Source organism: Chiroxiphia lanceolata, chromosome 18 (genome assembly GCF_009829145.1).
Source record: "Chiroxiphia lanceolata isolate bChiLan1 chromosome 18, bChiLan1.pri, whole genome shotgun sequence".
NCBI classification, from domain to species: domain Eukaryota; kingdom Metazoa; phylum Chordata; class Aves; order Passeriformes; family Pipridae; genus Chiroxiphia; species Chiroxiphia lanceolata.
Window position 1 is genome coordinate 5275340 of NC_045654.1, and position 24222 is coordinate 5299561.

At 50.2% G+C, this 24222-nt stretch overlaps 2 protein-coding genes across 3 annotated transcripts in view; one reads left to right on the forward strand and one right to left on the reverse strand.

The window, feature by feature from the left end:
* Nucleotides 1–3350: 3350 nt before the first annotated feature.
* Nucleotides 3351–23740, reverse strand: LRRC75B (leucine rich repeat containing 75B). The gene is made up of 4 exons (XM_032705962.1): nucleotides 23440–23740; nucleotides 18677–18805; nucleotides 15564–15676; nucleotides 3351–5016 (listed from the first exon to the last, which is right to left on the reverse strand). Exons 1-4 carry the CDS (start codon nucleotides 23695–23697, stop codon nucleotides 4494–4496), a joined length of 1023 nt encoding a protein of 340 aa, XP_032561853.1. The 5' UTR covers nucleotides 23698–23740; the 3' UTR covers nucleotides 3351–4493.
* The window catches only part of GGT1 (gamma-glutamyltransferase 1), a 41960-nt gene continuing 39090 nt past the window's right edge, over nucleotides 21353–24222 (forward strand). For both annotated transcript variants that reach the window (XM_032705957.1, XM_032705960.1), the window contains exon 1: nucleotides 21353–21402. The gene's annotated coding sequence lies outside the window, so the exon portion shown is untranslated. The remainder of the gene's footprint in view (nucleotides 21403–24222) is intronic.

Consider the following 24222-nt stretch of genomic DNA (forward strand, 5'->3'; position numbering starts at 1 on the left):
TGCCTCCAATCATTGTATCCAACATGGGGCAGATTGAAACAAAAATGGACTGGGAGGAATAGCCCTCCCAGAAGCAGAGGAACTGGCTGGTCAGTAAGCAGGGAAGTCTCTCTCCTCCAGCCTTGTGACACACCCTGCACGCAAGCAGAATGACCCTGATGCTGTAGAAGGAAATTTCAATGTTTTTGTGGTTCTCTTGCTTTTGAGGCCAGTTTGGAGGCAGCAGGGGGAGGTGCCCAGCTTTGGGAAAAGGAGTAAATGCATGTGGAAGAAAAGCTGACTTTCCTCTGAGCTCTTCTGCTGCTGAGGAAGAGTTCCTGTGTTGTTATTGTGTTTTGTGGCTATTCTGGTTTTGAATCAGCATCACTGAACTGGAATACTCTCAAATTTGAGAGGAACAGAAGGGGTTCACAATCGAGTACTCGGTGTCTCAAAGCAGAATCAAGATGCGGTCATGGCTTCCCAGAGCACTGGCCTCAGCTAAGAGTGTTCCGGCCTATTCTGTTCTGTGCACTACCTCTTGGCAGCCTTAAGCCAGTTACTGTATCTATTTTGAGAGCACTCAAATGCCAGTAAACTGCAAAACAGATTCTCTTGTCCATGGATAATGGTCCCCAACTGTGCAGCGCCGGGGTAACTGGGCTTCCTGCCAGCTGCCCTGGAAGGCTCCTACACCTGCTGCACTGTCAGGGTGCTGTAGTGGTAAGAGTTTGTGCTGAGACATCATTGCCTCTTCTGGACTGTGAAACATCATCTGGTGTGGGACAGTTGATCTCTAAAGGCAATGTTTAATCCTCTCTTGTTTGTTTTCTTAAGATGAAACAATTTATATTTTTGAAATCTTTGTCAGCAGCTGTCCACTAAGGAGCCTGTCAGCCTGCCCCAAACAGTGCAAACTCCTTTATCTTCCAAGTACCTGTGATGAATTATAAGTTGATAAAAGAGCCTTGGCAGTGCAGAAGAGAAGGGCCTTGACAGGTTTTGAAGTATGTGAAATAAAAAATAGATCAGACAAGCCTGTGCTTCCAGCTGCTTTTTGCATCCTTACCTCAACAAAATAATTACTAGTTATTCAAACTGGAATGAGGGAGGCTTGTGGCAGCCACCTGGAGCATGCCAGGATGCTTACCTGGGGTTTGTGGTCAGAGGCTGAGGTAAAATACAGGATGGAGGAGTGAGGAAGGTGTTGTCCAGTTAGGTAGGGAGGGAATAAGTGCTTTTCTGTTGGAGTAACTGGAAGTGTCTGTGCTGTTCCTTCTTCCCTCTGCTCTCTGGCACCAACAGCCTCATTAGCTGTGTGTGCAGCCCCTGTGGCTGGGCTTTGCAGGCTGGTTCTGCTGGAGGTCTCTGCCTGCCTGAGCCCACACAGCCCCAGCTGACAGTGCTCACCAACAGCTTCAAGGGACATGCTTTGTACCTGGTGACCTCTCCTTCCAGCAAACTGCTTTTGGAAGGTGTGCTTAAATGTCTCACTTGGAGAGCTATTGTGAGACTGGTCCCCTGGTAGGAGGTCAGGGGTAGGGAAGGGACTGTGAAATTACCTGTGCAGCTGCAGCTTCCTCCCTGCTGCCTGACACAGGTCCCATCACAGGCTGAGCATCTACATCCTGCATGGAGAGGGAGGCTGGGAAAAATGAAAATGATGGAGAGAGCCTGGTATGTGAGTTTTGATACTGAGGGGTGTGTGTGGCTTTAAGCAGCTGAGGTTACAACCCTACACCAGCAAGCACATACTGAGGAGAGTATTCAGTAGGGCAGGGATCCATCTCCTGTTATGTAGCAGGAGACACAGGCTCACTGCAGGGCAGGCGTCCCCTGGTTTAGGAGCATAACTAAGCTGGTCCCTCTGGGTATCAGTGGGGAGACTTGAATTAGCAGCTCATCCCTTTAATCCCCTTTGAGAGCCCTGAGCTTTCTCATTCAATGCAAGGAAAGGCTCATTTGGGTTGTACTATCCTCTCTGGTTTGTGAACTCAGCTTTTATGGAAATGGTAGATTTGGAGCCTCCAGGCCTGTTCCTTGAGCATACACCTCATCTGTGGGGGACACCAGGGCACTTCCCAACTCTGGAGCTGGATGCACACCAGTGCTCCCCGGGCCCTTCACCTGTCAGTGGGGTCAGGAGCTGGCAGGGAACAGGGTGTGCTGGGATCATTCCTCCACAGCTGAGTTACAGCCCTTCGGAGTTCATCCAAGAAGCAGTGGCAGTCTCCTAGGCCAGGACCTCGTGATTTGCATTTGCATGTACTTATTCACAACCAGCTCTCCATGGGGAGGTTTCTATGGCAAAGGAACCCAAAGCATATGGAGGAATAAACACAGATCCCACAGCTGCTCAGCTGAACCAGGCTGTTTCAAGCCATGCTTTATCTCCAGCTCCTGGAGTTGGCAGTGATTAGCATAGAATTCCCCTGCAAGGGGCTGGATGTCTCATCCTCGTCCTGCTGGGTAGCACAGCTCAGACCAAAAGCAGGGCTGGAAAGAGGCTGCACAGATCCTCCCTGGGGCTCGGCCAGGAGCTCTGCAGGGAGGAGCTGTGTCAGGGGTGTGCTGCACACTGGGGGTCTTGCCTCATTTTGCAGGGGTGCCACTGTTTTGGAGAAGCTGTGAAGATGCCTTGATGCAGAGCTCTAGGGACACACTGCTCAGAGCCAAAGACCAAATGCTTAGCGCCCATTTTCCTTCTTTCTAGGTATGCACTGGCTCACCAGGCAGCTCCAAGCCTTCATTTAAATCCTTTGTGCCCGACTTTTCTTCTTGGCACAGAGCAGAGTGCTGCTATGGTTAGACTGTAAGAGTTTAAGCAGATCTTGCTGACATTTGAAATGCTTTTCATTTTTGCTGAAAGGTATTTTGGAAGGAAAAGAAGAAAAAATTAATACCATCTCTTCCACAGCAGGGGAGGAAACTGAGGGCTGAGCCTGGGGCCTGATGGTAAATGGAGTTACATCCAGCTGGGGCCGGTCACTACTGGTGTTCCCCAGGGCTCAGTACTGGGGCCAGTCCTGTTCAATGTCTTTATTGATTATCTGGATGAGGGAATTGAGGGCACCCCCAGGAATTTCACAGATGACATTAAGTTGGGTGGAAATGTTGATCTGCTGGAGGGAAGGAAGGCTCAGTAGAGGGATCTGGACCAGCCCCTTGCAGCATGAAGGGTGGCAGCCTACCACAAATGAACACCCATATTTCTCTTTTCTTAAAGGAATGAACAACTCTCACCAACCTGAATGGTACCTGATCCTCTCCCACACTGCTCAGGCACTGCATGAGGACTCCTGGTCCATATTCTTGTGGTGCCTGGGCCGCTGGCTCAGTTTGTGAACAACCCAGATACTCAGACTCTGAAGTGCTTCACGCTCATGTCCAAGAGAACTCTTTATTATGTTTACATAGAGCATGAGCAACATGGAAAACACTAGAAATACTGCATCAGTGGTTTGGTTTTTGGACAGCACTGGAAATGGCGATGCAGCTGCTCACGTCATGTCTGTATTACGAGGTATGCAATATGCCACGAGGAGCCAAAGCTTTGAGCTTTGCTGTGGGAAGTGCCCATCTCTGGCACATTCACTGCTTGCTCCTCTAGTGCCACAGTTAGGTGCTTAGCTTGTCAGCTTTTCCTCAATTTCACTTGGAACTTGTAATTGTAGTACCTTGGAACTTGTAATTTTAGTACAAAAGCACAGTTTTTGAAACCAATCCTACTAATCCACAAGACCATTCTCCCTCCCTTTTCTCCCCCCTCCTCCCATCCCATCCCAACTCATCCCATCCCCCATGCTCCCACCAACACATACCTTCTTCCCCTCCCTCTCACCCCGGTCACACAGCAAATATCCTGATGCTGCAGTTCCAAGCCATGTGTCCGCCCCAGCCTATGTGATCCAATGGTCTCTGACCAGGTCCCTTTGTTCAGACGTTCATACAAAACACACAATAGGAAAAAAACAAAACAAAAGGAGCCAGACACAAGAGGGAGACACACTGCCGGGCTCCAGCTCTGGCCTCTTCAACTAAGCTCCACAGCAGCTAGGCTCTTGGGGTACCTCCTTCCACACTCAAGGCTGCAGGTCCCAAGGTTTCCAAGGTGCATAGGAAAAGGAAGAAAGGAAGTAAACTACAAGCCTGTTTCTGTTTTAGGTTCCCCCCCATCCCTTTCCCTCAACCCAATGGCTGCTGGAGGATATTCTTGACTCCGACAGGTCTTTTCCCGTCTTCCAGTGAGACCCTGCCTGGGGACCAGGTTCACTGTAAGTCACTGGTTCCTCTCTGGAACGTGGGCGATGGGTTTGGCAGCGAGGGGAGGGAGCGGAGCACGCTGTGGGGGGACGACAGGCTTTTATCTCACAGTAGGTTGGGGGGGAGATGTCAGGAAAGGCGAGAGAAAAAGAGCCAAAGGAAGCCGGCTAAGCTGGCCTTCTGCTTGATGTTTGTACTCGAAACTGCTCCTTGGGGTGGCTTCAGTGTGCCAGCGCCGGCCTGTTGTTCAGTCACCTCTCGCAGCCCTGCTGAGAAAAAGCACGTGGCGGGGTGCTTCCGGCTGCTTCATCCTCTGGCTGGCTGCCCTCGTGCCCGCCGGCGATCTCAGAGTCGCAGTCAAGCACCTCATAGATGGTAGGCAGCGTGGTCTGCTGGCTGAGCCGCTTGCGCAGGCCCACGAGCAGCGGCTGCGGCATGGAGGAGACGTCCACGTTGTTGCCGAGGTCAACCCAGGCCAGGCAAGGGAACTTGTTCATGTCCTTCATGGTGTCAGTCAGCTCCTTCATGGTCGCCCGCGTCAGCCGGTTGCCGTTGAGGGAAAGGTGGGTGAGCTTGGGGAGCGCCCAGAGGAAGGGCAGCAGCAGGCGCACCATGTCATCGTTCAGCTCGGTGAAGCTCAGGTCCACGGAGGTGAGGTGGTCCCCGTTGTTCTGCAGGTAGTAGGCCATGCGGTGGACATCCCGCATGGTCAGGGGGATCCCCGACAAATCCATGGAGTCCTGGCTCACCTTCTTCTGCAGGCTGGTCTTCAGGCTGATTACAGAAAAGGGGAGAGAGATCATTAAGGGAAGCACTCCCATCATCTCACCCAAGAGAGAGAGCGCTTGTGTCAGGGGAGGACTCATTAACAGCAGGGGCTAGAACATTAAGCAAAGGGTTAATAGAGCTTATAGGGGAAACAAGCATTTGTACCATACCTCAGGGCAGGCTGTCCTGGGGCTTTCCTGTGTGTTCTCAGCACCTATACATGAACTTTGCCAGAACTGGCTAAACACAGGATGCTAAAGTGTCTTCCACCAGCAGATTTCAAAGGGTTTGTCTGTCTGTGTGTGTACGGACGCCCGTGCATAGAAAGCAAAAATAACCAAGGCAAGCAAACTTCCAAAGTGCACTGGTTTGCACTATGTGGGGGCTGTTTGTGAGCCACCTCTCCAGGTGAATGCCAAGGTCTGCCACAAACAGACTGTGCTGCAGAGGAGAGCAGTGTTAAATGGCTGAAAACCTGATATTTTACCAGGAAAACAACCAATAGGCAAACTGCACTCCAGGAGTGGATTTACTGCATGTCTCTTTAAGCTTTCACAACCAGCACTTAGTCAGTAAGCAGCACCAGTGGCTGCCTATTTGGGTCTCTGTGGTCAGCAGATCATCTGGGATCTGCTGCAGCTGTGAGGAGGCGGGGAGGGCATAAGGGTGCTCAGAGATGGCTTCGGCCATTTCTTTTGCTGTCTGCCTGGCAAGCGGAGAGAGGAGGAGGTAGGCAAGCTGTACAGCAGGCAAAGCTGTGTTATGGGGCCGTTGGGTATGCAAAGGGAGTGGGGAGTGGAGTGTTATAATGGACTGTGGGTTTGTGAGAGTGCTGCGAGAAGCGGGAGCTGTGGGGCTACAGGAGCTGGTGGGGATACTTTGCAAAACTGAGTAGAAAGTGTGTGTTGGTGTAACATAGAAGAACCTAATCCCTTAGTGTAAATTATGTTAAGTCTTGCTGCTCTTTCAGACACATCTAGCTCTAAGGACACGGGAGTCCTCGTAGGACCCCCAGTCATGTGCTCAGGGGGTCTGTTAGTGCCTTGTTGAGCTTGGGAGGATCAGGGGGGTTAAGAATTAACCACCACTTTGAAGGTCCCCACTCTTCCTATCTGGCTCTCTGTAGTGTCCTGCACTCCTGTGGCACAGCCAGTCCCTGAAAGCAATGGGTACATGGGGACATGCAATTTCCTCGGAGGAGGCTGCAGCACCGCAGGAGCTCCCGTGGCAGGTGAGAATGTCCCTACGAGCCTTAGGACTGCCAGGCTCTTCTGTAGTTGTGGAGAGGATGTGATGCTGCCTCTACAGCTTTGCTTTACACATGCAGTTCACGGCATCCTGGAAATTTCAGTCCTTAATAATCCCCTATGAGCATGTGTTAACATGAATGAATAAATGTGCATCAGGTCAGGCAACAGCCCTTTGTGGACACGTTCAACACTGGCAAACCTGTAGCTGTGCTTCGTGGTAGGAGCGTGAGGTGCAAAGACCTCATGGCCTGCCCTGTCAATTCTTAAGCCCACAAATTCCTGTTCTGGGTTTAGTAGCACTTTGCCCAGGTTATTTCTATGTGCCCTTGTGTTTCCCCTGGGCATTCACTGTGCCAGGCTGAGGCTGTATCTGCAAGCATGGATTCAAACTAATGAGCTCTCGTGGTAGAGAAGTAATACAAGCATGGATTAGCTTGTATTCAGACCTCAAAGTATTGTAAGTAAAATGTATTACTTACTAAATATTTACACTTTAGATGACTCACACTACTCGTGAGTGGATCGCAGGAGGGGTAAGGGGAGCAGTGCTTGTCTGTACTGTCAAACAGCAGAAACTGATGTCCTGGAGAACTGGTCTGAAAGCACACAAGGGAGGTCTCCACAGGGCCTCCACTTGGAGATGGTATTTGATATCTTTCCAATATCAGGGCCCCAGAGATGAGACTGTGAAGAATTAATCCACCATGTTGCTTGTAGCAGTGATGCAGTTCTTTTAGCTGCTGCAATAGCAGTAGCAGTTGTGCGTGTTGTGGTGACACTGGGCAAGCCTCCCTTTTCCTACAAATCCAAGGGATCCTTGAGATCAGCCTAGGCTGCCTGGGAGCTGCATTTCTTTTAACTCTTTGGAAAAACAATGTGCGTGGTTTTTTGGTATAGTTTGTCACCAACCACTGGCAGTGGTGTAGCACAATCTACCACAAAAGAGGGTTCAACTTGTATGAAGTCTATCAGGGACCAGCCTCAAAGCTGGAAGAGTCTCAGCTTATCCCTTTAGCTGTGTTTTAACTGGGTGTTTAATATGGAGTACTTTTTTCCTAGCAAAACCAAGCATCAAATGCACAGTGAAGGTATGCATTCATACTGGTCAGGTTAAGCAGAGAGAAATGAAACTTCTGTGACCCTGAGTGCATGGTGGAAACAGTCCTCTACGTCCATAAGGGGCTGGTACAAGAGATACAGAAGCCTTCTCTGGCCTCTATGGGTTTAGAGTAAGACTTTGTTCGGGGTGTGGGGGAATAAACAAACATAGAAGCAAGACTGTCACTACTTCAGTGCCCATTTTGTGTAAATGCAGCCTGTGGCTCCTGGAAATTTTCTTCCCCAGTGCTGTCAAGCCATGGCAGATTCTGGGGTGGTGGGGGACACAGAAAGGAGGTACAAACATAGGGACACCTTCCCCAGCCCCAAGCCTCGGTCTATGCAAAGCCTCCTCAAACTTTCCTTTCTGTAAAGCTACAAGGCACAAGCCCAGTTTGGTCTGGGGATGGGGACCACTGGAGGGCACGTCTGAGCCGGCACCGCTCCTGCTGCCGGTCCTCAGCATTCAGGTGCCGTTTTTCCTTCCGCGTCTGCAGCAGCAGCTTTCTTTTCTTAACAGGGGGCAGGTCTGAATGGGTCTTGGGGTCCCCTTTAGAGTGACTTGGCTCTGAGTGCAGACAGTGATAAGTGAGGGGAAATGTCTGAAAGACAAAAGCAATGTGCTCTCTGTCTCTCTCCGCCCGTTAAGCCTCCCCTCCTGTTGACTGCTGTGCAGGGACTGCAGTAATAAGTCACGGATCGTGCTCTGACCAGAGCAGGTACCTTCTGCTGCTCTCCCCAGCAACGAGCCAATACCCCAAGGAGGCTTTAATCGAGCAGACAAATTATCTTCCCATAATTGATTCTGCAGACTGGACTGCTCCCGGCTGAATGTGCTTAAACCCTCCTGTCCTGTGCCAGAGCCCGCCCTCCCTTCTTTGCTGGCTCGTTTTTCTTTCCTTTCCTGTGTTTTTGCTGCTTCCTTTTGCCCTCATTGCTGTACCTGCCAGGGTGACTCTGGGCCTCCTGTCCCAGCACTGTGGGCTCCTCCTGTGCTTAAATTGTTCTCTTGCCTATAAAAATGCTTCTTGTAGGGATGATGTGTCTGTAGAAGCCTCGTCCTGGTGGACGTAAGCCCCCGTGCTGCAGCCAGGCTCTCTGGTAAGTGCTGAAGCATGAGATCCAACATCCCACGCATGCTGTGAACCCTGGCAGCCTCCTCCTCACCTCCTTGGTGTTTCTGTGCAGCTCCAAGAGGTGCAGCTAAACGCCATCCCTAGGAAGAGCCCAGCACAGCTGGCCACTCCTCCTCTATTGCTTTAGAGGTAAATGTACTTGCTGACAGAAAAGGGTCAGGGAGACGTGGGTAGGTGCTTGACTCTGAATTATCTGACACTTGGTTTTGGGGGGGTTTTTTTGAGCTCTTTTAAGCTCTACTTCTCAGGGAGTGTGAGGGGGTGGGGGGCAGGATACGCAGGACACTGAGCTCTCAGTTGCTTGTGCAGCAGCTGAGAAAATGCTAGGCTTACTTCCAGGGAAATGGGTCATCTATTATCCCCTAATTTCTGTGAGTGAAATAGGCTTAAAGATTGCTTCAGCTGCAGAAGGTTTTTTCCTTTGTGTGAGACACAACAGCTACTTAGAAATGTGGCTCTTGATGCCCGTGGGACTTGTAGACAGAGGGCTGCAGAAACACTAGGGGCTGGATTAACCTAATGCTACCACAACTGGTGCTCTGGGCAGATTTATAATTGGGGGGATTTGCATCTAACAAGGATCTGGACTCTTGATTCAGGGAAGCAGACTGTGTTTGTATTATCTGCAGCAAACTTAGAGAGGAAACAAACCCCCACTCCCTCAGATGCTGGAAAAATGGCTGCAAGTGAGAAATTCTGTGAAACTTTGAGCAAGAAACAAGGGCAATCAGCAGTCCATCCCCTACTGCCTGCCTGGGGATGCAGCATCCAGAGGGGAAAGTTGCCAGCCCAGATTCCTGTTTATAAGGAATCAACACTCTGCTTGCAACCCTTGTCCAGCTCTGCTGAGGGATGAGAGCACTTGGAGGTACATCTCTTACAGTTCTTACTTCCATTGTTCCCAACTCCCATCTTAGGGTCAGGCCTTCCTCCTATGGATGTGCAGGCAGTCTTCCTTCCACCCTCACTGCCAATCATCCCTTCCTAGGTGCCAGCTCTGCTCTTCAGTGGGCATTAGCCAGCAGTCCCCTGGCCATGTGAGATCCACCCAGGATCAGTGCAGACAGAGCAGAGGCCTGAGGGACCTGGAGGTGTCAGAAGAAATCCCCTCTCTCTCAGTGAGAAGTTTGGGCTGGGAAAGGGATGAAACCATCTTGTGCCTCCCCTGGCTTTATTTTGGGATAAAAATCTTCTACCTCCTGAGAACTCAGCCAGCATAAGCAAATTCAGAGTGTTTTGAGATGGAAAAATTAGGAGACTTGAAATTAATTGCTAGCTGTTTGTCTTGAGGACCTGTCCCAAGGGAACTAACCCTTAGGCCATCTTCCAGGTCCTTCTTTGAGTCCATGAAGGTGCAGGCTCAGCACATTTCTTTTATTAGCACTGAATCCCTTCATTTTCTTGCTCATCAGCTAAATTCTTTGGTGGCTGCAGGGAAGGGGTGTAATGGCTCTTGAGTGTTGCCCTGTTGGGACTTGCAGCAGTCACAGCAGTGTTTGGCCTGTTGTTAGCTTTGTGGGGTTTGGAGGAGCTCGTTCAGCCCAGGAATGTTCAGGTTCCTGGAGTCCCAGCCTCACTTCCTTGTCTCCATGCTATGGAGAGAGACTGGGAGGAGAGAGTAAGAGTCAGACAGGATTTCAGCAGCGAGGGATGCCCACCACTCCTTGCCTGTTTCTCTGGAGAATTACCAGCTTTCTCCCCCTCCTTTTATTTTTACATTTTATTTGTCTCCAAATGGAAAACTTTCCTGGTGCCAGAAACTCCTATTACTGTGCATCCCCTTCGTCATTAACAGGCACTGCCAGTAGTGGCTAATTAGCCATGAGTCAGGTATCTCTTGGCTGCTCTTCCTTGCATAGAACCTTGTGACAGGCATGTCTGGATGGCTTCCCTGCTTTCAGCAGTGATTTAGGGGATGGATTCTGAGCTTTTTAATTGCCTACTTAGCATAATCTGCTTGCTTTGCTTCTCTGTGGCACAGGATGCTGCTGTGCAGGGCTGGCTTGAGCTGCCTCTAGTGCAACATGAAAAAGGAAAGAGAAGCCTCAAAAGTACAGACTACCCCAACCTGAGCTGATCTGAGGCTGGGCCTGACACTGCTGTGAGGATGGAGGCAGTGCACAAATAGGCCACTTCTAGAAGAAGTCTCTTAGTCACATCTCCATCCTTGTGCCCAAGCTCTTTTGACCAACTGTGGGGAGACAAGGGAATGCAAAGGTAGTCCTTCTCCTACTCCCCTCCCTCTGCAACTGGGGTGGGACCTGGACATCTGTAGGTGTTGATGCAGCTGAGTGCCTCTCCTTCTCCTGGCTCTGCTGTCATCTTCACTTTGTTCTTGAAGGTATGTTCAGGAGAGCTGGGAACCCTTGGCCTTCCTTGTGCTGCCACTTGATCCATGCAAGACCTCGGGTTGCTTCCCTTCATTATTTAGGCCTATCCTAGCAAAGCAGGGAATAATGCTGCCTCCTCACTGTAAATATCATGTATCAGCCTATGTCCTTGCCAGACCTTCAACTGTGTCACGGTCACAAAGGCACAAGGTCTCTGCTGACGGCTTTTAACTACCATCTGCCACCCAGCCTCTGTTATTTCACTCACTGTCTCTCTATCAAAGTGTCCTGCTTCTCCTGCCTGCCAGTCTTGGCCTTTTTCTTCTGACTCTGACAAGGCAGTGTCAAGCTGCTGGATGACCCTTTCTGCCACCTCCGACAGCCTTTCCAACTGTATCTGCCTCTTGATGCTGCTGGGAACCCTCATCATGGGTAGTGCTTGGGATGCTCTGCAAGAAGAGGGCACGATTCCTGCCTCTCTCCACAACTCATCCACCAGCTCATGTCTGTCCAGCTGACATCTCTGTGAGCAGCAGCTTATTGAAAACATTGTGTGGGGCACTTCTTGTGCTCCCATATGGCTATTACCATATGGCTTTAGTTAACTCACTGGTATTCTCTAACTTGGCTTCCTTTTGCTAAAGCAGGAATGATGGTGCCTATTTACCCTGTTGCATAAGGCTGACATGAAGCTGTAGTTAATATTCACCTCATGCCATTTGAAGGCTGGGATCTCATCTGCCAGAGCTGTCAGCCACAGCCCTGAGTGATGTTTTCAAGGAAAAAAAAAAAAAAGAAAAAAAAAAGATCCAAATCCCTTTAGGGCTGTTTCCTTGAAGTCCTCTAGACACAAGTGCTTTCACTGCATTTTAAAAGTGCATCTAATGCTGCAACGTCTGGGCAATGCACGTCAATAACAGAAATGGAGCAGTAAGCCCAGAAGGGATACTCTGTTCTCCTCCCGGTTTTGGATTAGCCACGATGAAATTCACTCAGATGAGCAAAGTAAAACTGTGGTGAGACTTGTGAAAAGGAAAGCCCACACACATGTTGTTTGGGAGTTAATTCCATACACACAACTGCCTTTGCTCCTCCAGAACCAGTCACTGTGCAAAAAATCTGGGTTTTTTTCCCCTGTGTTAGGAACCCCCTGATTGTAAAGCTCTGTCTTGTGGATCCAGGTTTGGTTGATCCTTTGCACTCTGGAAAGGAAATAGTTACACTGAAGTAGCCAGCTCCAGGAATGATGCAAGTGGAAGATACATTAAGGTTCCCTGAGACGGCTTTGCCAAGACAGCTCAGTTGTAATCCACAGTTTCCTGATCGCAGACTAGGCTGAGATCCAGCTCTCCACACAAAGCCTGTCTTCACCTGATACCCTTCTTTCTCTCTGAACTGTTCTGGCTCTCAAAAAGTAATACACCCTCTGGGTCCAGCCCTGTTCTGGAGGCAGATGGTGACAATTTTCCTTAATTCACCATTAAAGGAGGCCCCAAGACTTCTGAAAACAAGAATTAGTAATATCTAAGAATTCTGCACCTGTCAAAATGCCACAGATGTGGTGTTGATAACTTAAAAAGCCTACATCTGTGTAGTGGTGCATTTCTTAATCTTTACACTATAAACATCAATTTAGTGAGGAAGTGAAGCTGGAGTTATACAACATTCTAGGATGTATTCAGCTCGTTAAGTGGGAGTGATCTATACAACTGTAAAACAGTGCTAAAACTGAATTCCCATTAGGATGTAAGGGACTGAAAACCGTGCAGTAAAGTTATGCTGGTCCCTGCTACAGAAATCTTACCCTCCAGCTCTTGAATTTTTAAATTTTAAATCTCCCAGAGTAAATCCCCAAGAGCTCACCTTCCCAGTTTGGTTAGGCAGTCAACCCAAGCAGGGTCGGGGCCAGCAGGGTGCAGGCTGCTGGCTGGAAGCTGCAGACCCAAGACAGGATTTTGCAGGAAAGGAGAACTGAGCCCCTTTCTTTCAGTGTGGCAAACTTGTCTGAGTATCACCTGGGCAGCTGAAATAGTCTCTTTGGGTGACTGCACAGCTGGGACACTGCTAACCCTTCACTGTGTAAGGCAGACAAGCCCTGTCAGGAACCCACAGGCACAGATGCAGAGGGCAAACTGCCTCCCAGCTTCACCTTGGCAGCTTAGTCAAGCACAGAAACAAGACACAGCCTGGACTGGATCTCTCCTGCTCACTCCCGCTGCTGTTCCACTGAGTACACTGAGCTGAAAAAGGCTTTGTCCTTCCACATTTCTGTATGGGGTCTGCCTGTGTATCAAAACAGTAGTGCTTGAAGAAATGTATCTTACCCTTTTTGCCCTATCAGTTCATGGGTGGCTCAGGTTCGTACCTGCTGGGTGTGGGTCCCACTGAGAGTAGCTGGTAGATGTAGATGGGGACTATCATCAGTCTGTGTGTGACCCCCTTTTTTGCTATTTGGCAGTGGGGAGGAACACCTGATGTGTGATCTGACTCCAGTATTGCAGGTCCTTTCAATCTCCCATACCACATCTCCATAACAGCCCAAATGTAATTAAAACCTGGCAGATGCTCCAAGCTCTCTGTATGGCTGGGCTTGTTAATTATCTCCTGGATCCATCTAACATACTGCCAGAAAGCAAAAATTGCATTTCAGTGGAGAAGAAGGGAGTCCTGCATCAGCTCTGTGAAAACCAGATGCCAAAGCCCAGGACACTGCAAAAGTGAGAGGAGGATTAATTTCCTGAATGTGATCTCCATGCACAGATTCCTCTCTGCTGTCCCTAAACCCCACTAGATTTTAGACATTCCTTCAAAGCATTGCTGCTACCCCATGCTCTTTACAGGACCTCCATGGCAGGAAGGGTACAAGCCAAGGGGTTTGAAACGGACACTAATAGTAAAATACTCCCACTAGCTGACAGAGAGAAGTGGAGAATTTGGATCATGTAAAAACAGCCTGGCTGAACAAACTCAGGCCCTGGTATCTCCAAATGAAGCAGCTATTTCTTGCCTTCCTGCTACTGACAACACCCGTTTTCTTGCAGCAGCTTTGGATGCCAACTCTGCAGGCATCTTTTGCTGCAAACTGCAAACCACTTCATCTCCAGACTTAAAAGAGGAAGCTCTTCTGTTAAATATTTAATCAAGATTAATTTGTGCCTTATGTAACACCTTGTAACTGGGCCTGGTTTCCAGGTAAGGCCACCCATTTTAGACCTGTATTTCCCTCCATCGCACATTGCGTCGTTGCCCTCTCCCTGCTTGTGCTCACAGATGTTCTGTACCTGGCCAAGACTTTGGGATTTGCATGGGATTGGGTTCCTGGGGCCCAGAGCTCTTCCTCTGGCCACAGACCTCCTCTCTGTTGTTGGTAAGTGATGAGTTTGCAGCAGTTTGCAGTCCTCTGCTGTCCCTGGGCTGTGCAATCACAAAGAACACTTCCAGTCTGATTCTTCATCCTGGAGTCCAACAACCAAAAGAGGTTTGTTCTGCCTGCAAGCAGGAGTATGGAGGCAGAGGGTTGAGTTAGTAGCAGCAGGGAAGGATTTTTCACTTGGAAAACCAGAAAGGACTCAGCTCTGGAACCTCAGTCTTGTTCTGTGCTGTGGTTCCCATCTGCAAAGCAGCACAAACAGTCCTGGGCTGTGGGGTGCTGGGAAGGAGAGCATTCAGAGTGCTCAGATTTGGTGGCAAAGTGGGGCTATAGGTATGAGAGGCAGATGGCCTGGAAATCATGATATTAGGGATTTTATTCCTTAAAATGCACTGGGGATCTGCCTCTGAGTCAGAATGAAAGGTATGATGGAAATGTCAATTCCCATGGGGGATTTTAAGTTGCTGGCACACACATCAAAGACTAAAAGTCTCAGAAAAGCCCAAGGCCTTTCTCAGAGTGCTGCTGATTTTGCATTTCTTTTTATCCAATCCTGCATTTATTCCTGTGAAACTAATGGGGCTGACATGGGCTCTTTTCTTAGTCACTTCACTGTCTTCTCTTCAGCATTGGTGATCTGCGTCACAGGAGCAGGGTTTGCTCAAAGAAAATGAGGAGAGAAGGTGGGGATTGCTCTTTATCTGGTTATAAAAGCTAGCAAGTGTCAAGGAGGGAACAAGTGTAGGTGTCTGAATACATTTCTAGTAGTGGAAAGCAGCTGCCATCCAGTACCTGTCAGTGGCCGACGTACTTTGAGTTGTGCTGCCTTTGCATGAGGCCCAGCACCATCTCCAGGCCCTCTCTGGGTGCTGGCAGAGAACTGGGAGTTGAGAAGGATGGTCACATCTCTGCCAGCCCCCCCAAAGTGGTTCCTACTGAATGGGGTGATCAGCTTATGGTAGTGCCTCATAATGGGACACCTTTCCCACAGGCAGGCAAGTTTTACTGATATAAACAAGGACAAAGTGGGATGCAGAGCTCAGCTGGCACGTGGGTGTCTCCGCAAGGCTGCCAGCTCTGGGGCTGAACACCCTGCAGGAGGGTTGTCTGTGCTGTGCAATCAGTGGGATTGAGTTCAGTGTGCTTTGGAGAGGGGGAGGAACTGTAAGACTACACAAGAAAGAGTAAATGGCAAACGAGATCAAGGAGAGGGGTGTTGGGGCTGACCCTGCTGGGGTTTTGTAAGAGACTGCACAGCAGCTGCTGTGCACGGTTTTCAGTCCTGCCCTTCTCTGAGAAGGCACACTGGGATGGTGCAACAGAGTTTCTAGAGGCAGATCCCCCATCCTGTCCCTGCCAGGCTCCTTACCACACTTGGGACTTCCTCCGGGGCATGCCGTGCCGGTGCCATTTCGAGTGGGGCGTCAGGTGGTAAATCAGCTGCCTGCAGATCCTGTCTGAGGATTTCCAAGGGTCATATTCCTGAAAGCAAAGGGACAACTTAGACTCTGCCTGCACCACAGCAGAATATGAGGCAAGGGGGAGGGATGAGGAAGATGGGAAAGGAGCAAAGATGGTAGGATGGTAGTGAAGAGCAGGCATGTATGTAAGGGAGGAGATGAAGAGGAAGAGAAGATGAAAGAGGAATGGTGAGAAGGCCTGAGATGCCTCTGCCATGTTAGTTCCTCCTGGGATGGGGGAGAAGTAGGAGCTCTGCAATACCAGGAAGGACCCCAGCCCAGTCATCATGTTCCTACTCAGAGTGGGGCTACAATTTCACACCCTGCACAGGAGCAAGTGGAGCCCAGAAGAGGGAGTTATTTTCTAGAGCTGTGGCAGGAGCCAGCTCTAGACCAGGCAACACCCAGAGATGTAGATGTGGCTGACTGCTCTGTGCAGGGACTCCCTACATATTTTTCTTCAAAAGTTGTCCACTTTCAGAAGTGTAAGGACAGCATGGGTGTCTCAGCTCCTCACTGCTGTATCCTCAGCAGCACCCGTCCCCAGCTGTGCAGACAAGCTGCCAACTTGTGTTACAGGACAATGCTAAATTTCTGTCAATTACCTTGTTGCCATGCTTCCCCAAACTCTGTCTTTGGACTGATGTGTCTGATACTCTCATGTGGAAAGTTCAGTAACTGGCACCCCTGCTCCACCCCTGAGGTGCTTCTTGCTAGGAGAGATGCTCCTCCTGCAGCAGTACCCTGACTCTGTGCCCTCCCATGCCCTGTTTGGGAGATGTCAGGACAGGGAACTTTCACCCTAGTCCATCTTACTTCCTTGCAGTCCATTCTGCTCCTGGAGGTTTGAGTGTGGGAGCTTGCCAGTGCCAGTAGTTCACTGCAGTAACTTGCCAGGAAAAGATGGCACCAAGACGGTGTTTATTTTTTGCATGTGTTCTCTAATGCAGTGACTTTGAACAGAACCTCTTCCTCTGGTGAAGCAGAATAGCAAATGGCAGGTGCTGAAGGCTGAGACTTTTGCCCTCTCTACTGTATTTTTCAAATGCTGACAGACACCTGCACTCTCATTCCTCAGCCCTCCAGCCATGGTGCAACATGTGCATTTAGGGACTTGACAGGTAAATACATAGTAAATCTGTCAGGGTATACACTGATTTATTCTTTATTGTGAGTGGTTAAAGCACTGCACTGTGGGCCAACAGCTGCACTGTGACTTCCCTCAGCAGTCACTGAATCAGCTCAACCCTCATGGGATGCGCTGCCAGCGTGTGGCAGTTCTGCTGTGCCCAGTGGAGAGGGATTCCAGCCTTAGTGCTCAGCTGAGCACCCCCTGACCCCTATTCCAGCCCCTCTAGGAACCCACAGGGACTAGCCCATGCTCTTGGGATAGGTGCCTTGTTCTAGGCTGGTACTGTGCTGGCAAGGCTGCAGCTGGCACTCTGCTGTCACCTACAGCAGCAAACCTTTCCAAGTGGGGGCACGTGCACACCAGGCTTCAGCACAGCAGCTGGCACAGTGCTCTGCGAGTGACTGCTGGCTCACACAACTGAGAATTACCCTCCTGTTCTCTCCCGTGTCCTCACTGATTTAATTTCCACTGACAGACTGGGAGTTGCACTCAGCCTGCTTGCCTGTAATGCAGTTACACCCACCAGATGCTCAGCCAGGGTCGGAGATGGGACGTGGTCTGATAGTGTGTGTTCTGGGAAGGGTGCTGTAGGTACTGAATCTCTCCAACTACTGAGTTAAACTCCTGTTGGCTTTGAGGGGCAGCTCAGATGCTCAACATCTTCCTTAGGAATGGTGAAAATCATATCTATGTAGTGGTATGTGTGTCAGTGCAGATAAGCATGTGCATCTATAAGGCATGAAATGAGAGGGGGGTATTATGCAGGTGTATAAAAATTGTAGCATGTTATCTACTGAGCACCTGGGTGAGGAGGGTAACATCCCCTCCAGCTGCCTGCCCTGAGGGGCACTGCACAGCATGGGGTTGGAGATGGTCTGGGAGAACAGCTGGAGATAAGGTCAAATGAAGTATGACTAAAGAGGAACTAATGCTGCAACCCACTCCCCTCCTTTAGATGCTTATAGAATTTGCACAGAGATTTATTTTTTCAGGCTGCATTGCAGACCAATAATGATGATTAAACTTTGGCTAAATGTAGTTTGTCTATTGAGACCTGACTGGCTAATTGTTATCAGTGAGCCTCAGGAGATGCAGAACAAGGTTAGAAATGCCACTAATCTACACCAGGCATTCAGTGTATTCCCTGGGGTGCTGCTGCTTGCTCTGAGCTCTGTGTACTTAATATCTCTCTTTGAATAAGAAATTTACTCCATTGCTCTCTTTATAAAGCAAATATGACACTTGCCAAGCCTGATGAGCAAATGGATACATTGCAAATCCAAGTGTTTGTGGTGGCAAAGGTAATAGAAATAGGTGCTGGTGTTGCAGTGGGACTGTGGCATCTGTGAAGTTTGCCTGTGCTCAGCCTTGCCTTTCTGTCTCTGCTCACCTCATGCTCTGAAGGGAAGTGCTGGAGCAGTGCAGGGATAATGTGCATGTAACACATTTACTTCTTGAACCCTGAGTTGCAATATATTCCTACAGCACCATCCTTTACTGGGAGATCTGGGAGGGTTTGGGGGGAAGTAATACTGGGTTAGGGTAGTTACATATGGCAAAGGGCCTGGGAAGAGAGAGGTGGTTTTCCTGCAGAGATCTCTGCTCTCCTCTGCAGCCCCATAAGCCCCCCATAAGCTCTGGCTGCTTTGAACCCCTGTGATACCAGTGAATATGGCACTGTACCCTGTCACCAAGGTTTATAGGCACAAAAAGTAATTTCCTGATTTCTGTGCACATAACCATCCCCTCCTTCAGCTGCACTCATGTGCTGAGGTAGTTTTAGCTAATTTGTACAGAAATATGCCCCACAATCTATTTGCTGCCAATCCCAGGGATTGGCAGCATACAGTGGATGTTTCTGAAGGATTGCAGGGCTGAGGGAACACTCACCTTTTTGGGACACTGCAGATCCCTAGCGAGGCTCATCAGCAAGTCATGGGAGATGGGATCCACCAAGTTGAGGAAAGTTGCATTTTTGTAGAGTACTTCATTGAGGAATGTTCCTTCCAGTCCCAGGTCCTACACAAAAAACAGACAGTCTCATACATGGGCTTCCTCCTAGCTATAACCATGAGGTGTTTTGAAACCAGAAAGTAAATCTGATGAGGTGCCAGCTGGATGCTCAGTACAGGAAATTATCCAACAGAGGTGAAGCAGCTGTATCTGACCAAGCATTTCTGTGCTAGGGGATGCAGACAGACAGAGAGCTCAATGAGATACAGTGTTAATTTGAGCTAGTGAGCCTAAGGGCTTCCACCTTCTTTCCACCTATTACAGGAAGGTGAGAACTCTTATAATTTTCAGGCTGGCTGGGGCCCAGAGAGAATTAGTTTTAGAGAAACACAGCTTTGTCAGCCTCTATGTGTGAATCCGCTGAAGAAGCCAAGCAGGAAGGGTGGCTCTAAAGATACTTCTCCAATCTCAGCTTTTCTGGAAGAATCAAACCTTTCTCAGGTATTTAGATGCTGCCATTACACTCTGGTGGTGGCTGGCTGAGCAGAAATCCTGCCCATCCTTATGAGTTTAGCTGTGCTGTGAATTTTTCAGTAAGCTCTAAGCACTGGCAGCATTGTCTTTTGGGTGTAATGGTACATTTACAGGTGGCTTTACACCACAATCAGAGGGACTCCTCTTCCCACCTTCCACAATATGAGTTAAGGGAACATCTGTGGTCCATGCAACTCATCTGCCTGGACCAGGGTACAGGACATCTTTGGACATGTTGGAAGAAACCTCAGCAGCTTTAGGAATAAAAAGCCTCCCCAGGAGTCAGATGGGTGATACTGCAAGGAACTAAGCTGTTTCTTGTTAAGAGGAAAGCCAAGAGTTAATATATGACACAGTTATTACAATCAGAAGGTACCATAAAGTGGAGAAAAACAAAAAAAATCTGGAAAAGAGAGATCACGTACTCGCACAAAAATCACAGGAGCAGAAAAAAATACCTTAGGAGTAGAAATGTAGAACAAGAAAAACCTTCCTAATAGGGATGGTGCTGGGTTTGATTCAGTTGACAAGGAGGGCTCAGCTGAGGGAGGAAACAAGTCTTATCCCCATTCTGTATGCTGCTGACAGGAGAAATGAATAAGCAAATGGGTGCCCCATATGTTCGCACTGCTCTGCCGAGCGTGTGCTTCAGGCACCACCCAGTGACTGAGAGCTAAAAAAAAAAGGAGAGAGAGGGGGGACAAAAAAGCTGGATGTATGCACATACATCACCAACAGGGATGGAGCCATAGCTGGCAGAGGTGTGGGATCTTAAACTCTAAGCACCAGTATAAGATAGTGCTGTATCCTGCTCTGAGTATGCTTGGATTGAGCAGAAAGAACAATACCAAAGAGATCCTGGTTACAGATCTGGTGGAGAAAGGGACAACAAATCAAATGCTTTACAACCCCATCACTGTGTGTACACAGACGACACCCATAAGCAACCAAGGAAGCCAAGCAGTGGATCAGTCCTGAAGGACAGACAGCCACAGCTGGATATGGGCCAGGAGCGTACCAAGGCATCATGCCAGTGTCTCCCTTAACCATAAGGCTTCAGGGAAATGGAGCCTCCTACGCCAAGTGTAATATGCACAGATGAAGAAATCTGCCGTGAGGATGGCATGGTTGGGCGTGCAGCAGTGGATGTCAGACAAGTAATTAAAGTCCCCCAGTTGGAGCTTTACCATTAAGATGAATCTGCATTCCCATTATAAATCCTGCCTGCGAGGGTTTTGTAAGTAATATAGCTGTAAATATTCACTTCACATTGATATTCCATAAATTCTTAGCCCAGAGGCATTTTCTGGTTCATCTTACTTATTTCCCTTTCTCCCTCTCTCATTTCTCAGAAAATTTTGTACCACCTAAAGGGTGGCTGCTGACAGCAGAATATTAAAAGTCTTGCCAGTTCAGCTGGCTTAGTGCTGTTGTCTTAAAAATGACACTTGGTCATTGTCTTAGCACAGGGAAAACAGATCACACCAGACTTTTTGCTAGTCTGATGTCTCCCCTGGCTTCACCTGAGTGATGCCCACTTAGATCAGCAGGAAAGCTGGTCTGGCTTCTGCAGGTGGGCATTTCTGAGGCTGATGATGTGCAACGGAGCTGTCCTAGTGTTGATGTACAAAGCACGTGTACACCTGTGGTTTGCAGTTGTTCTCTGTGCAGTCTTCTAAAATGCTGGGTCTTGCATCTCCGTTAGCGGATCTGCTTCTGCCTGGCTTGCTTGCTCTACTTTATCACACCCTATCAACATCTTAGGAGTAGTCCACAGCCCTTTGGAGTCTGCAGAACACAGGTCAAAAACCACTGGCAGATACACTCCATCTGCAGGGTGCACAAGGTGTGTGTCTGCTGGCAGCAACAGGAGGTACATTGGGAGCCCGTGTCCTCCAGCCTGGCTGAGCGTGTCTGCTCACCCGAGGAGGCTGTGATTCCTGTCCCACCATTTCCCTGCCCTCTCTAGGGTATTTGCACCCTGGCCCAAGGCACAGTGATGAGGTGTGATGTTAAATATCCTCCCTGTCCACCAGAGTGAACAAGGTATCTGTTTTTTTACAGGTAACAAACAGACCGTCCCCTGGGACACACTGATCCGCGACCCCCGAGAGCGTGTTGCTGCCAAGGTAAGGAAGGACATGCTGGGGACCAAGCTAAGGGGTGAATTTAGTTGTGAAGAAAATTTGAAAATGAGAAAAAGGATTGATCATATTATGCTCTGAAGCTGACACTGGACATGTGAGGAGGATTGGTTGTCAATACATGACCCCAGCCGGGGTGATGGTTGTGCTCAGCTGTTGAAGGGGGTGGTACACGGTGGTGGTGTAGCCCTCTGTCTCTGAAACCTCTGAGCACTCCATGAGCTGAGACTTTGGGGTGCTGCTAGATGGGTTCCCGTCTTACTTGGCAAGAAAGGTTCTGTTGTGACTACAGGAGGCATGTCCCACTGCTCTGTCACGAGCAGATGAACAGACAGCCACTGTTGTGACAGGGACAGGCAGAGATAAGGGCCAGGAATAATATGGGGAACTGGAAAGGCAGTGGGCAAAATGTAAGTGTTCAGGACATGGTAATTCTCAGCACAGATGTGAGGAAGCCAAGTGTTCAAGTGATCCTGAAAGGAGCTTAGAAAAGACCCTCCATTCCATATGGCCCTGTGACTTAGCATTCAAACCCTGGCTGTTCAGAGATGGACCTTCTGGAGACCTCCAAGGTCTGTGGAGGGTTTCAATGCTTCAGTCCCAAGGAGAGGTGCTGAGCACTATAGAAAATGACATTCTGCAGTTCTGGCCTCTGGCATACCCTACAAAAGTCTGTTCACGTTACATCGCCATGTCCGTGAAGTGAGTGGTTGCCTCTCTTTCTTCAAAAGCTTCTTGTAACGGTGCCTTTCCAAAGCTGCCTTTGAAATCTTATTCAGCCCTTGTCTGCCATACTGGTGCAAGCATAGAGTTCTGCTAAGGGCTTATCTGTCTACACGTGGTGCTGGTAACAATCCTCAGATGAATGCTAAGGTAGTGGACAGGAAAACCAGAGATGTAATTTTTGGTCCTGTAAATTCTTATTTGTGAGTGTGCAACTCGCTGGCAGCTCAGGGCATTGACCACCATTGTTGGATGTGTTGTAAAACCCAGGGATGTGCAGAACAGGGCTGTTAATCAGCTCCCTGCAGCTGGTACGATGGCTGCACAAGCTTCCCAGAGAGCCAGTCCCTGCTCTACCACACTCACACCCAAAGGTCACTTACTACTAAGATGAACAGTGTGTGTTCCCAAGATGAAGCAGATCATTATCTAATGAAGCAACATGATAAGCTAAGAATTGATAGTGTTTTATGTCCAAATCAGAAGTGGGATTTGTCTGTCCCCTGTGCTACCAATTTCAGAGTTGCCTGCAGTTTGGGGCCGCTGAGTTTGCCTGGAAAGTGATGGTAGCAGTGAGTGATGGAGGAGATGGCTCTGTTCCAGCAGCAGGGCTCTGTCCTCAGCATCAGTTTGGCACCATGCTGTCTGCACACTGGCTTTTCTGTTCCTGAATGGCGGCAGACAGAAACACGCTCCCACTGATACACTGACCCCTTTACCTCTCCTCTCAGCCTAGACTGTCCCAGAGGTCCTCTCCAAAACCATTTTGGGTTCTGCCAAAGACAGGTCTCAGCCAGCCTGGCTGGGTGGGCATAATGGGATGTGGTGGCAGTGGGACGGCAGTGGCTTTTTTTCTGGTGGGCATCACTCCTGAGCACACCCAGGGGCTGGCACGGAGGGATGTGGATGGGGACAGCCCAGACTCGGATGCCCCTTCTCCTGCGTGCAGCATAGCTCTCCTCTAGCTCTCCTCTCTGCCCTCCGGCAGCCGGGCCAGGTGCCCCTCGCTCAGGCTGGGGGTCGGGGAGGTGGCAGGGAGTCGGGGCGGGTGTCGCCTGCCGCGACAGGGACCGAGCGCGGCGGCTCCCGCCCCGCCGGGGCACGGAGCGGAGAAAGGCAGCACAAAGAGCCCGGCTCGCCCCGCCAAGGGGGGCTGCAAACCCCCGCCGCCGAGAAGGGAGCTCGTAAACCGCGGCTCCATCCCCGCTGCAGCCCTCGGCCCCGCACCGCCCTTTGTGCCTGCCCTGCCCTGCCCCGATCCGCCCCGCTGCCCCGGGCCCGCATCCCCGCAGCAGGTACCTTCCTCAGCAGCCGGAGGATGTGCACGGCGTGCTCCCGCTTGTGCTCCCGGATGGTGGCCTGGATCTCCCGCAGCCACCCCACCCGCCGCACGTAGGGCGCGGGCGAGGCTTTCCGCAGCACCCCGGGCAGCTTCTGCGGGTGGAGGAGCAGCGACGAGAGGTGGAAGTCGCCCCGGCCGCCCTCCAGCCTGCCGGGGCAGGGCTCCTCGCCGCTCTCCTCCTCCAGGCTGCTCTGCCGGCTCAGCCGGGAGCCCATGGCCGCGCTCCGGCCGCGCCGCCGCCGCGCTCGGACCGGGCGGGCACCGGGCTGCGGGCCGGGGGAGGTGCCGGGGAAGGCGGGGGGTCCGGGCCGCCCCGCCCGGCCGGCCCCGCCCCGGCCCCCCGCGCTCCCCCGCTGCGGGATCCCGGCGTTCCCGCAGGAACAACGCCCCAGGGCTCGGATATTGCCGGGGTCCCTGACCCAGCACCAGCCCCGCTGCCTCGGCGGCGCCTCCTCCTCCCGGGTTGGTTCTGCCGGGAGATGCTTGGCGGAGAAGACAAAGAGAGAAGCGGATGCTGCCGGGACCGCTCCTTCCATCCAGGCATTTTGGGGAGCTTTTTTTTTTTTTATTATTTCTGGACAAACTCTTTGAACAGTGCAAAAGGTTGTCTAGATTAATAGTGGTTCAAAACACGCCATCTGGCAGGGACTGCTTCTGTGGGCTGTGTTTTCTGTCAGTCTGTTGTTGGACCCAGAGGAGGTGTTTTTAGAAATCTAGAAAGTGGCGGGAATTTTGCCCAT